Source organism: Callionymus lyra, chromosome 1 (genome assembly GCF_982586985.1).
Source record: "Callionymus lyra chromosome 1, fCalLyr1.hap1.1, whole genome shotgun sequence".
In the NCBI taxonomy this organism is placed as follows: domain Eukaryota; kingdom Metazoa; phylum Chordata; class Actinopteri; order Syngnathiformes; family Callionymidae; genus Callionymus; species Callionymus lyra.
In genome coordinates this window covers 24,024,956-24,039,688 of record NC_141818.1, presented here as the reverse complement: position 1 = coordinate 24,039,688, position 14,733 = coordinate 24,024,956, and the positions used below count along the sequence as shown (strand labels likewise).

The window sequence follows — 14,733 nt, the reverse complement described above, 5'->3', positions numbered from 1 at the left end:
CCCTCTGTCCAACCAAACCCGTTTCTGAATCGTGAAGAGTGATTAGACGATCTGCTTCCTTCACTTCATGTGTTTTTAACTCTCCTCCGCTTTGTTCCTTGTCTTAATTACAGCCCAGCTCCCTTCAGAGAGTTTGTAACCCACTCCCCACTTCCACAGCAGCATCCCATTAAAGCCACACACACACACACACACACACACACACACACACACACACACACACACACACACACACACACACACACACACACGCTGCACACACATTTCTACCTTTATGCAGAATACAATTAAAAATGTGTGTGTATGATAGGAGGGGGTGTGTGAGATCAAAAAGTTGCCAGGGGCCTGACGAAGCTGATGTTTTTCTGAGAAATGCAGATTTGTGTTATTGATGGACGACCGTGTTTTGAAATCATTATGGGACAAGGAGTAATCAGAGGAGCTGCATCAGCACTTTAGACACACACATACACACACACCCACGAAACACACACACACACACACACACACACACACACACACACACACACACACACACACACACACACACACACACACACACACACACACACAGATGATTCTTCATGAGTTTCACTGTGGTTTTAAAGATAAAGGCACTCAAGCATGTTGGTATAGTTCCTTAATTAAATGTACAGAATTGTTTACTATTATTTTACCTTGCAGTGATATTTTAGTATCGATTTTAACTATCACAAGTTAAAATATATCTGTATGTGTTTATTATTTTGCTCTATTTTTATTTTTTATGAATAATTGTATTGCTGTGTCTAATTGGAAAAAAAAAAAAAATCCCGAAGGAGACCTCCTAAGGCATCAATAAAGTTCTACGTAACCTAACCTATTAGACTTTGAAGTTAGCACCAGGCTTCATAAAAGCAAACAGTACTTCCTGTTTTCTGTAGAGATCATTTCAGAATAAAAGTAACGTAGCTGGAGAGAGAATAGAATGGTTGCAGTTGACAACTTGAGAGGATGTGATGAATGAGACACGTCCAGGTTCCATCAAATTTAGTAATCCATTGTCTGTTAGCTCATCAAGTATTTTGGTTATTCCACACACTTCTGCTGCCATTTGTGATTAGTCCATTTCATGAGCTATTGAAATTATTAATATGTATTCAAATGTGTGAAATAAACAACACATGTATTCATGTCATTAAATATATACTGTAAATCTTATAAATTTGACCTTTAAAAATTCATATATATATATATATATATATATATATATATATATATATATATATACGCACCGATCTACAGAAACATCTGATAATATGTTTTGAAAAAAAGCAGTCCAACAAATAATGTTTTGGATTTAAAAAAGAAGAAGGAAGAAAAACAATTTGGTTTAATGACCTGGTAAATTGAAATAAAAATAAATGTGTGACATGGGAAGATGCTCAAGAGAGGCCTATTGCTGTGGCAAACCCTGATAGCTTAATGTAATTTATAAATAAAATGACCATGACCAATATGTTAATATAAAGAGATATGGTATTGGAACAAAAACTAAGAACTCACTTAAATGTCATATAATAATAATTATTAATCTTTTGTTGTTGAATCCGTTGTTTTAAAAGGTACATTTTGATTATTACTATTACTATTGACATTGTTACAAAACTGAATATTCATTGCAAACAGTATGTATATCATTAAAGTCTAATTTTGATTAATTTCATATAGAGCTCATTTCATTTTAACAATTATTTTAATAATGTATACGATTTTAAGGAAAATCCCCTTATCCGTGAAAAATAATTTCCTTCCCATAATGCACCTTATATATATATATTTTTTTTTAATCAAATGTTATTAAGAATTCCATATTTTCATCCGAAATCTGACAACTGTTTGACATTACTGGTGACATGTTTACAATAGATGGAAGGACTATGAGAAGAAGAACACACACACACGCACGTGCACACGTTCAAGAGCACAGAAGAACACACACACACGCACGTGCACACGTTCAAGAGCACCGAAGAACACACACGATTTCCTGACAATTAGACTGTAGGCTGCCGATGGTGACGCCTTTTGATTCCTGCTCTTGCATCTTCTTACTCCGCACATTGAAGATGTGAGTCTCCTGCTGCCCCCATGAAAGTGTGTACGCGCGTGCGTGGGTTTGAGTGTGTATGTTACTGAGCAATTAATTCAGATTTAACTTTTAAATAAATTCCCAGATTAAATATTGAATTTTTTTTTTTTTTTTTTTTACGAGACATGTCTTGTAATGATCTTTCTGCGCACACTATGCATACTTTTTTTTTTTACGAGCTTACAATATTCCGCTCACACACAAAAACCCACGCAGGCGCGCGCACACACACACGAAACCCAATATCATATTTCATCCACGCCTGCAGACATGCCCGCTGCCGCCGCCACCATGTTTAATGTATAAAGGTCCATGATAAATATGCATGTATTCAATTAAGGGCGTTATAACGCGCCTTCATTTGCATGCGGATTTAGGAGCTTAACATCATATTTATGCTCTAAAACTTCACAATGGCCTAAACGCGGGCGCTTTATGTCCGCGGGGGATGGACAGGTAGAGGGAGGAAGAGGCGAGAGAAATAAATGATGGGAAAAAATGGGCATCATTTGGATCGGGAGGCACTGATTTGAGGATCGCCCAACAGAGGTGAGGAAACAAAAGCGCTGATGTGATAACGTGTCATGTTTCTCTCTCTCGCACCGCCGAGGAGCTTTTGTTCCTCATCAAACCTCCTTCTCCTCCTGCGCCTCCTGCTCCGGTGCGTCGTGTGATGACGGGGACCCCCCTCGCCCCCCCACCCCTGCCAATTAAGAGCATCGAGCTAATTAGAAAGAGCGGATCCAGGATCAGTCACTCAAGGGATAGAGTCACTAAAACTAAACTTCACTTTCGGTGCCTGCGAATCGAAACATATTGTCACTGAGCTTTTTGAACTCAACGTCAGCATCTTAGGAACTTAAAACTGCGTTTACAACCAGTGAAGGTGATGATAACTAAAATGAATCAAGGACGCAAAATATAAACGTGTCCCTCTGCTGTAGTCTAATAATTCATGTATTTGGAACAAATGAAAATCCTTTTTTTTCTTATAACTCTTTATCCGATGTTCTTGTTTATTATCTTAAAATGACAGAAATATATATGACAACACTGAATTGAATTGCTGGGATCTGTTTTTCCTTAATCAACTATAGTCGTATTTCAACTGTATAGTGTCTTGAGATGACTTTGTTATGATAAGACACTTTAAAATTGAATTGAATTGAACACTGTCATATATATTTGGTTAACAATTATTGAAATATATAAAATCAAAACACGTAATTGCCCGCATATCAGGTAATTTTAACCAAAAAATAAAAGTCCACCATCCGTATACCTGCATGTTAATTTCAACAACAAAGACGGAATTATTAATTTTATATATAAAAATCTTCAAAAGTTTATTTTTATTTTATTTACCCAAACAATATAGTTTAAAAAAATATGGAAACTAATTTAAAAAATAAATATATTGAATTAAATGAAAATAAATTGTAGTGGTGATGACTGTTTGAATTAAAGTAATAACACTTCACTTGACAATAATAATTTGAAAATAAAATAATGGTGTGTCCTCTCCTCCAGGTGTCACGAGAAGCAGCAGTTCTCCAGAACCTTCACCCTGCGTGGAAAAGTGTCCCAGCAGAACTCCTCGGCTCTCAGCCCTCCTCCCTGTCACTCACGCGCACATGGACCGGTTTCTGGAGTTGGATTGGTTCCTGGGTGAGTCCTGGGTCCGGTGGTCTCCGCGTTACGCACGGTTAGCGAGCTTTTCGGTACCAGAGATGCAAGCCAATGGACAGTAACGGTGCGTGGTGACGTCAGAAGGCCTTGTTGATAAGGGGCTACGGTAGACCCAAGGAGGGGGATCTGGGGGGCCAGCAGCACTCTCCTATCATCAGTCGCGGTGAAGAACACTCCTCCTCCAAAGCTGGTCCTCGTGCTCGCTGCCTCCTTTTAAAACAGCAACTAAACAACAGGAGCGTCTCTAGCAGGCCGGAGGATTCTCAACTCTATTTTTAGAGTTTTCAAACTGACACACAGCCGGTGACAACTTGGACTCCACCAGGACCCCTTGCTAGTTTGATTTCAGCGGGAATTATTCGGCAGCCAGACATTCCCAAGCTTCCAGTTGTGGCGTCTTCTTCTGGCAAGAATTAAACAAGGAGAATTTCCTGTAACTGAAGTCCAGACAGGAGGAGACGAGGTACCGGGAACAGCAGTCTCGCCCCTGAGCTGTCAATGGAAGACAACATTTGATCTCACCTGCGAGGAGGACGTTTGAATCCTGGTTCCAGAATGAGAGCTGCGGAGGCTCGGACCCGGTCCAGCTCTTGATGCGGATCCTGACACGACGAGACTCTGATAGACGCAAACAGAGGGAACGGATTTGCGCGCAGATCTGTGTCTCTGATGGACATCTTGGCTTGCAGAACCGAGCCGAACAGTTATAACATCCTCCCGTCTGCGGCGACCATGCTCTTCCACAGCCTCCCCGGGGGCGACGTGCACGGCGTGGTGGAAGAGATCGACCGGAGAGCCAAGAGCGAGTCCGCGGCCATCAGCTCCGCCATCGACATGGGAGAGTCCGAGACGGTAGGAGAGGTCCACTTGAAAATCTGGGGGAAATGGGTCCGAACACACTGTAATACAACGAAATAAATAGAAATGTATGTATTTACTTTGTTAGGAACCAAGTTCATTCGTTTTTTTCTATGCGTCTACGAGCCCAGCAATACAGCATTTACGTGTATTATTCACCTTGATGACCCAAACGTGATGATACATGTATATAAAAGAAAATTAAAACAAACAGAATTTACGATCAAAATATATAATCCACCGCTTTGCTTTAATGCATGGCGTCTATACTTTTCAATGCTATATTCGTTCAAATAATATTTTTCCAACATTTAATTTTAAATAAACAACATTTTCCATTTACACAAGTTAACATTAAATGCTACACAATTTTTCGTGCATTCATTTATCGTATTTTATTTAGTAAATCAAAGATCAAAGTACAAATGTGTTTGCATATATATATACACAAGCAGACACAACAACACAACAGACAAACACAGTGTTCACATATATATATGTGTATATATATATATATATATATATATATATATATATATATATATATATATATAAATATATATATATATTTATTTTAATCATATTATGCATTGTGTATATATGTAACATTTATTTAAGGAGTGCTGGATAATGCTATGATAATGAAAGTTATTTCAAAGAGGACAACTTGACACTTTTGAACCTTGGCACCATGTTTTACGTAAACTACGACTATTTGGCTGCTCATAAAAGACACGACACACTTTCTCCTTGTTAGAGCTTTTAAAAATGTTCACCTTAAAATCAAAAGAAGTTTAAAGCACAATAAGTGTGTTTTCGTGTTCTTCAAATGTTGTCTTGCATTGTTACCGGTGTAAAGAGAGTAAACAAAGTTGTTAAACGTTATAGGAGAAGTGGTTAGAGTCGATGAAAAGTGAAGTATTTTGTCAGTGACCAAGCGTTCCATGCCCTGCAGTCTCACCCATGTCTGAACGCAGAGAGAGTGGCTCTGTGCGCAGGCTGCGGCCGCAAGATTGCTGACCGCTACTACCTGCTGGCCGTGGACAAGCAGTGGCACATGCGCTGTCTCAAGTGCTGCGAGTGCAAACTCAACCTGGAGTCCGAGCTCACCTGCTTCAGCAAGGACGGCAGCATCTACTGCAAGGAGGACTACTACAGGTATGAGGCCAGGATTTCAAATCCATCCATTACGATGAGTGTTTATCATTGTTTTTATTTATTCATTCATATTTTTAATACTCTTTAATGTGTTACTTGTTTCACTCGATCTCGTTTTGTAAATAAATACGTTTAAACAATTTTTTTTTAACTTATTTTCTATTTAGATTAATATCATTTTGTAGGTTTATGTGTAAAACTATAAGTCACTGAACGTCAAGTAAAACTCTGGTTCGAGAATAGACAATTTATAATGATGGTGTGTTAAAACTGTAGCTATCCATCGAAAATACGACAAAAATGATGAAATAAAAATAAAACCATAACAGTAAATTGGCAAAAACATGACCAATTTTATGCTGTATTTGACCTGAGCGGTTGCCACCCATAAATAAATAAAGATAGACATTTTTTTTAGATGTAATACACACTAAACTCTTCATGAGAATATATGTTTCATTCATTAAAAGACATTAGCGCTCGTTCAATGAGTTCCATTTTTCGTGGACTTTTTTCTTTGTCCCACTGCCTTTTATGACCGCGGAAATATTGTGAGATTTAAACATATTTTATAATGAAAAAAAGAGTGAAAAATAGCATTACATTTCTATCACTAGTGACACAATATGTTCCTTCATGTAGAAGAAGTTATAGATTTTTAAAGTTATGGATTGTATAAAATAAAACGAGCTCGCGCGCAGCTAATCTGCGTTAAACTTTCTCTGCACACACACACACACAGAAGACGGTTCACGCACAGCTCCTCATGGTGTGTATGTGTTGTCCGCAGAAGATTCTCTGTGCAAAGATGCGCTCGGTGCCACCTCGGGATCTCTGCGTCCGAGATGGTCATGCGGGCCCGTGACCTGGTCTACCATCTCAACTGCTTCACCTGCACCACGTGCAGCAAGATGCTGACCACCGGAGACCACTTCGGCATGAAGGACAGCCTGGTCTACTGTCGCTTGCACTTTGAGACTCTCATCCAGGGAGAATACCAGAATCACTTTAACCACGCGGACGTGGTGGCACACAAGGGTCTGAGCCAGGCCAACACCCTCGGACTTTCCTACTTCAACGGCGTCGGGACGGTGACGAAAGGCCGGCCAAGAAAGCGGAAAAGTCCTGGTCCCGGTGCGGAGCTCGCTGCCTACAACGCAGGTAAGACGGTCTTGAGATACAGTCTTACACCTAAAAGCTTGAGTATCTTCTGGAGTGGTTGAGTATTTAATCTTTAATTAGGCAGCGTAAAAAAGTGTTAATGACTCAGCAAATTGCTCACACTGACGCCGTTTGGCTCCAACGTGAAAGACTAGTACAACGTTACCAAAACACTGCTTCCAGAAGTTGAGCCAAACTTCTACAGACACTTTTTTTTTTTAGATTATGTTTAGAAATTAAAATAACTTCCCGATTCTAATAAACATTTAACAGAAACGAGCGTATTAGAATTAATGTCCATATTTCCCTTTTTTCATTATTTATTGAAATATACGCGTATATAAATATGTAATTTAATATTGTATAGTATTTATGTTATTTAACCTTTAACGCTTATAGTTGGCTTCTATCTGACTAAATAATAATAATAATAGACGCTATCTAAAGAAAATAACAAATAACAATATAACACTCTGTACAATACGTATGCGTGATTTTAATGTTTCTATATTTGATTTTTTTTTTTTTAATTGATAAATAATACGAAATGCAATGATGTTATATATTAAAATATATTGTCAATTACAATCATAAATAAAACCATTGCCCTTACAAAGAATTGCGCTCAGTGAGTGTGTTACCAAAATAAGAGTCTTCCATGTCCTCATTCTGATGAAGAAAAAAAAAAAAAAAAACTTTTTTGATGTTCCGGGTTTTGCTTTCACCGTTTTCCACTTGTCAGGGTTCATAGACATCTACATACACCCCCTCCCCTCAAACACACACACACACACAGACACACACACACACTGCAGGGGCCTTTTTCTTCTTAGGGACCAGGCCGAACTGCCAAAGAGCTCAATGTGATTTGATGAGTTATTCACTGGAAGCAAGAACAAGAACAAGAACAGGGACTTTTTTTTACAACTCATTCTGCCTGCACTTTTTGTTGCATGAAGTCCCGCATTTGGTCAATTAAACATCGAGATGATTTGCAAATCATATAAACAACAATAAAAAAAAGATTTAAAACATTTTGATCATGTAATTAAACTAACAAACCCCTTATACAACCGATTACTGACAGAGCAAATTATTGAAAGTTTAGTTGAGCTGATACTTGTATCTTAAACTGATCATATAACCTTTTAAAGTTGAAAACAAAAGACATATTTTCTTTACTTCACACCCTACTACTTTCCGAAGAAAAGGGCCTTAAAGGCTAAATGCTGGTTGCTCGGCTGGTTTATATTCTTATATTCTATTACCACTTTTCTAGCCAGCTGGATATATATATATATTTTTTTATTTGTTTGGGTTTTCTTCCTGTATTCCTGAACAGCATTATAAAAAACGAAAAACTTCAATCCCAATGTCCTATTTTTTAGACACATTTTTTATTCACACGTGGTTGTTAATAATTCATTTTTCAGTCACACTTATGCACCAACACTTTCTTGAAACATCAGCACTAAGGTATAGTCAATTTATTTGAATTGAATTTTAAATAAATGTTATGCAATCTGAAATTAATTCACTTCCTAACTAATAAAATTCCAATATAAACGAAGATCACACAACTGGATACATTAGGAACAGTTGAACTGATACGCTTAGAACCAGAACGTCGTCAAAGTATCAATATCAAAGACAGAAGAAATAAACCACGTTTATTTTGTCTTGTTTAGAGTTTGTAATGGTAAATCAACATGACATTATAATATTATAATAAAGAGATTTATTTGGAGAATCAAACATTTAAAAAAGGAGACGAACGCTCGGATTCTTGTTTTTTTAATTCAAACAAAATCTAAAATATTGGAAAAAACGTCTTCTTCTTGTGGCTTATTGTTTAGTTTTATAGTTAAAAAATAGACTTTTGTGTCGCTTCACAACTATGGAAACTGACTTGACTTTGTCGCACGTCATTTAAAAAAAGAAGAAAGAATAACAGGTGTATCGTGCTACCGTTGTTTGTAAAGCGGAGGAAGACGGGAAATCCCTTTAACTTTTTAAGAAACAGAATGAAGGAAACTATGTAGAGCGCCCTCTATCGTTAACACGCTGTAAACCGTGAACATGTGTTGGTTGAGGGGAGGAGCGGCTTCTGGAACACAGTGGGATGAAGATGTTGTGGATGAGAGATAGAAACCATCTGCAGGTGTTTTTCTAAATTAATTATAAGTGTAGGTGTGTGTGTGTGAATGCGTGCGTGCGTGCGTGCGTGCATGCGCGTGTGTTGAAGGCTGCAGCATATGTTACGACGAGGAAGCAGCATTTGTTCTGGACTGGGTAACGAAGAGAAGTGTTGATGCCTGATATGTTTTTTTTTGCGTTCTGGTATTGAACTGTTATTCATGCAGCAACACTTATGTTGTTGCCAAGAATTTTAGCGAGTGGGATGGATACGTGTGTTTGTGTGTATTTGTTGGAGCTCGTTATTTCATTCTACCAATCTATAAATGATTACTAATAATAATTAGACTGCGGGGGATTTAACAGATGTTTCCTTAATTCTTATTTTATTTTGGTGACAATAGGAATGAGATGTGGTTTAGATAGTAGCACATGATCTTTATTTTTGACTCACAATTTGTATTTGTTTTAGGATTGATAGATGGTCATTCTACATTATCACCAAACGAGTTTCAATTATAGTGAAAAAGATACATTTAAAATAAATACTGGAAGAAGATTTAAAAAGAGAAAACAAGTGTACTATTAAAAATATACGTATGATGATTTTCTACGCATGAAGTAAAATCGTCTTTCAATTCCATATTTTTGATTGAATGAAAACAAAATAACATGTTTTAAGTAAACTCTTGGTGCTGGATTGGCTGATATAAACTCATCTTTTACTTTCACCCAAAGAGAATGCTACTTTATCCAGTTGAGATTCACCCTCAAATTTGGAATTTGTCAGTAAATACTGTATATAAGAAAAATCTTTGCTGTACCTTGACTGTAACAAAAAAGGTGGTCCGTAAACTCATTATAGATCTGAATAGGATGTAGTGCACATGTCCAAATAGCTGTTGTGAATGTGGCATTGTTCTACCTTCTCCATTCATGGTCCAGGACAACACCCTTGGCATAGTTGTCCCAACAATGCCTTTTTCTACTGGGTCTGATTCGTCTGAATTGCCCTCCTAGTTGCCTCTCTCCGTTGTAGATCCTGCTCATTCTAATAGTAGAGGCTGTGTTAATATTTCTAACAAGCTGCTACTGTTGTGTAGTGACGATTACAGAGAGACACTATTATATTCAAAAAGTTGTGGTTTGGTCGTACATTTTATGACACAAAGCGTGATTTCAGGAAAACTAACTGTTTTTATGATAAACATTTGTCTGGTTATATGACTGACACCATTTTCTTGTTGACTGGGAGATGGAACGATAGATAGATGGATAGATTAGTGGACCTCTCTAATAGTAATACATGATACTAGGGTAAGCAATATAAATAGGAATACAATAGAAATATAAATAAAAATAAATAATAATAATAACGGAGGCAAGACAAAAAAACTGTGTGTAAAGAAATAGTAATTATTAAAAAGAGGCATTCATGTAAAAATGGAGATCTGAACGTATTTGTGTTTTCTTTTCGTTCCACTCAGCGGGAGGTTTGTCAATTGTTAATTTCAGATTTCTGTCTTGACAATAAAACACCTTTGGGTGTGAAAAGAGCAACAATATTTTACTTGATCTGACACAAAAATGTAATTGTTGACAATATATTATTTTGTGTCTTTTTAATATAATTTAATTTTAATGATTTTTATAATTATATAACCTGATGTTTGGATGTATGCAAAACCATATATTTTGGCTATAACAAAAAACATATAACAAAAGGATTTCAAGCAGCGGACTTTTAAAGGTGAACTGGAAGTTTTGATCATGAAAATTAGGAAATAAAACGTTCAAATGACACAAAGTTTTCTTACCCTGTCCTCTCTCCTGCTGTCCGTCCTGCAGCACTGAGCTGCAACGAGAACGACGGTGAGTCTATGGACCGGGATTCCCAGTACAGCTCCAGTCAGAAGACCAAGCGCATGCGGACCTCCTTCAAGCACCATCAGCTCAGAACCATGAAGTCCTATTTCGCCATCAACCACAACCCAGACGCCAAGGACCTTAAGCAGCTGGCCCAGAAGACCGGTCTCACCAAACGGGTCTTACAGGTACGCACAGCTGACACGCATGCAGCCGGGTTTATTTTGTCTTCAATAAATATGGTTTAAGAACATTATCAAATAAAAAAGTAGTTGTATCATGGTGAAATAAGGGCACTTAGTGGTTGTATGTTCTTCCTATACTTCATGGGTTTAAATGATTCCAGAAAACAAACATCCATCATGAATCTTAGTGTCTTAGTATCTAAGTGTCTCTCGCCTTATGTGGACTCTAAACTGTGCAACTCATAAGAGGAATACGTTTATTCTTTTCTTGTTCTATTTCAGTTCGAGGGGGCAACATGGTCAAGAATAAATGTGGAAAATGTGATATGATAATAATCATCAATAAGAGGATAAATACAGCAGAACATTTTGAAATATAAGGTGAACACAGAAACAAACAAATAGGAGAAAAAAGATAGTAGAAACATAGTACAAAACATAATAAAAAAAATATAGTTAAATAATGGAAAAGAAAGTCAATGATGCGCTCAACTCATTTCTACTAAACTCCTGTTTTCACATGAGTCACACCTCCAGAGCAAAATAGAATCCTTCCGAGAGACTGTGAGAGTGAGGCACAGATGAATGTGAGAGACAGAACAGCCGTGCGTTTGATTCGCACAAAAGACAGCAAACAAATCATCTCTTGAGGCCTGGAAGAAAAAAAACATACAAAAAGCTTCATGAATCATTGTTGGTTTCAGACAGAAAAATCATCCTTCCACTTTCATTAACACTTAGAGGAGCAAGAAGACAAAGCAGCCGTTTTGCTTTGAAGAGCTTCCTCAGCCTGTCTCCCAAGACTCCGTCACAATTACGAGACTCATGTTCATCTTCGGTCCGCTTGTGTTCCTACATCGGCGAATAACAAACACACGCCCCTGTGGGCTTCGGTTTGTGGCGTGGTCCCCGTGGGGCCCATGAGTGAGAACCTCAGTAGAGCTTTTAGAGTGTTGGAAAATACAATCAAACTGAAACCACAGAACCCTCGAAATACGATTAATTTCAATATTGGCCTTGTGTAGTTGTGTTTGCATCAGGTAGAAGATATTGCCAGTACATCTCGGCCTAGTAAAGGACTATATCTGTGTTAATCATTTAAATCTTCACCGGAAAAGTATTTTAAAGCCAAGATTGTTAAGACTGAAGTCTCTTTTACATAAACAGAATTCTTCAAAATTACGTTTTTTCTTATTAAATTTCTTTGAAAAAAGTTTTCTTTTGACAATGAACATAAACTTGTTGGTCAGAGTTCTGTTTAGTATAAAATTATTTCTTCACTTTTACAAAAACATAGTGTTCATATGCATTTATTTGCATATATGTTAACTTTAATGTTTTACTTTTTTACATTTGTTAACTTACTTTAGTTGACTAGAGTTAAATAATTACTTTAAATTACTTTACAGTATTGTTGTTTTTTTTGTTATTGTGAGGAAAAAAAATCTAAAATTCATGATTGAATTTATTGAAGAAATTAAAGAATTAAAGAAAAGTATTGTGATGTAATTGACAATAGTAGTAATTGAGAAGCACAAAAAGTAAAAAAAAAAAATGTGTATACACATTTATAAAGTATAATAAATCAGAGAACGGAAATCTTTGCATCAGGTTATGTCCTCAATCGATCAAAAATGTTTTTAACCAGAAAGAAAATATAATCTTTTCTTTCTGGTTAATAGCTGCAGGACAATGTCAAGTCAAGAGTTGCAGAAATTTGGCAATGAGGTGCACAAACGTGTGAGGTTCCTCAGATAAATGTGAGCATGCGTGTTCATCATGTTTAGTAAATCCTGCTGGAGTAACGTGTGCTGAAAATTAATTTCAAAAGTACTGTTTATTCACTGTAAGCAAGGTTTACGATGTGCTTTAAGAAAGACTCACTTAAAACCTAAAAATGATTTTGCTCATTGAAAGTGTGTCTTTATTGAATAAATCTCATACTAGTAGCATAAGAATGATCTGAATTTCGTGTCATTTTCCAAAGCCTTATCCATGCATTAAAAAAATGAAAAAATCCGAGACCTGATGTTGATTTTGACTCTTAATCCACTGTTAATGGATTAATGTCACACTCTGTAGATTCAACTTAAAAATATATGATATGATAAAGATTGAATTAAATACAGAATCTATAAAACCAGAGAAAAGAAATTAGTTCAAAAAATAAAAGAAAATGATGTGGTCTCGCTTGTCAATCATATATTTCTGGACACACGACTGGACTTTCCGAGTATCTTTAGACTTGCTGACCGTCCTGCCGTGGAGAGAGAGCTCAAGTGTTTTGGGAGTGAAGTGTGTGCAGTTAGATCTACAAATATAACCTCCTAGAATGTTGTCATGTGTCAGGTTTAGCATGTTCATTTCACCAGCCGATGTTTAATCAGAGTGAAGCTTCATTTCATGTGCTAGTGTTCTTCACCACTACTACACATGCAGCCTTTGGTGGCCTGTTACAAATGGTATTGTTTGTCACAATTTACTTTACCTTTGTCAATGGGCTTCACATTTGACCCATTTGCTTATGTTTAAAATATAAGTAGTTAAGTATAGATGGACAAGAAAAAGCTTCACTGTGCCCCCTCATATCTAAAATCTGGTCATGATCTCACACATATTGCTCCTCTTCGATGTGTGTGTGTGCGTTAATGATAATCATGTTCTTTGTTATCTCATCAGGTGTGGTTCCAGAACGCCCGGGCGAAGTTCAGGAGGAACCTGCTGCGGCAGGAAAGCACAGGAGGAGACAAGGCTTCGGACGGCTCCACTCTGCAGGGAGGAACACCATCAGGTCCTGCATCCGAGATCTCTAATGCGTCCATGAGCCCCTCCAGCACCCCGACCACCCTGACAGACTTGACCAACCCCACTATGCCCACCGTGACCTCTGTGCTCACCTCAGTGCAAGGAGGCCTGGATGTTCACGAGTGCAGGAGCCCCTCACAGACCACTCTGACCAGCCTTTTCTGATGAAGCACTGCACTGTTCAGGATCACAAACACTTCAAGGACTACGAAGTACTGGACGAAACAAAGATTCTCTGAGCCGTTACAGACTTTTTCCACAGTGAGGCCACCAGCTTCGCAGACGTTGTGATTTCGATGTTGTCTTGTCCAGAACCTGGAGACTTTGTCTGCTTTTTTCAATGTTTACAGGAATAGTTTATGGGAATAAAAATGAAGGATGGTTTAAATCTTTTTTTTTCTTTTTTTTTTTTGGAAATATTTTTTTTCCAGCACAGTATTTATGTTGTTGTACAAGAGTCACTGTTAGAAGGATTGTAAAATTCTTTTTCGGGGAGGGAAGGGGATTAAGATGTGTGATTAAACACAGTTAACTGTATAAAGCTGCTGCTGTTCGGGTTTATTTTGTTAATATCTAGTTTGTGTGTCTCTGCGTGTGCTGGTTTGCACTTGTGTGGGAATATGTGAGAGTATGTGTATGTTTATAAATGTTTTTAAAAGTTGATCTTATGAATCAGTTCAAGCCACATCGAAGTGCCGGAAAGTCACAGAACATCCACTTAACAACTTATTTCTTAACATTCGT

The 14,733-nt window shown here is 37.3% G+C and overlaps 1 protein-coding gene across 2 annotated transcripts; it reads left to right on the top strand.

Moving 5' to 3' along the window:
* Positions 1-3,965: 3,965 nt before the first annotated feature.
* Positions 3,966-14,530, top strand: lhx2b (LIM homeobox 2b). 2 transcript variants are annotated; one of them, XM_087798194.1, is made up of 5 exons: positions 3,966-4,672; positions 5,634-5,836; positions 6,630-6,997; positions 10,982-11,187; positions 13,864-14,530. In XM_087798194.1, the coding sequence occupies exons 1-5, from the start codon at positions 4,490-4,492 to the stop codon at positions 14,152-14,154; spliced, it is 1,251 nt and encodes a 416-aa protein (XP_087654320.1). In that variant the 5' UTR covers positions 3,966-4,489; the 3' UTR covers positions 14,155-14,530. The 2 variants fall into 2 exon arrangements, with proteins under 2 accessions (XP_087654320.1, XP_087654311.1); XM_087798185.1 differs by having other exon boundaries at positions 6,627-6,997.
* Positions 14,531-14,733: the final 203 nt, after the last annotated feature.

Coding starts and splice junctions, on each gene's coding strand:
- lhx2b (XM_087798185.1), top strand. CDS start 4,490: ATGGACATCTTGGCTTGCAGAACCGAGCCGAACAGTTATAACATCCTC. Junction 6,998..10,981: donor GCTCGCTGCCTACAACGCAG/GTAAGACGGTCT, acceptor TCCGTCCTGCAG/CACTGAGCTGCAACGAGAAC. Junction 11,188..13,863: donor TCACCAAACGGGTCTTACAG/GTACGCACAGCT, acceptor TTATCTCATCAG/GTGTGGTTCCAGAACGCCCG.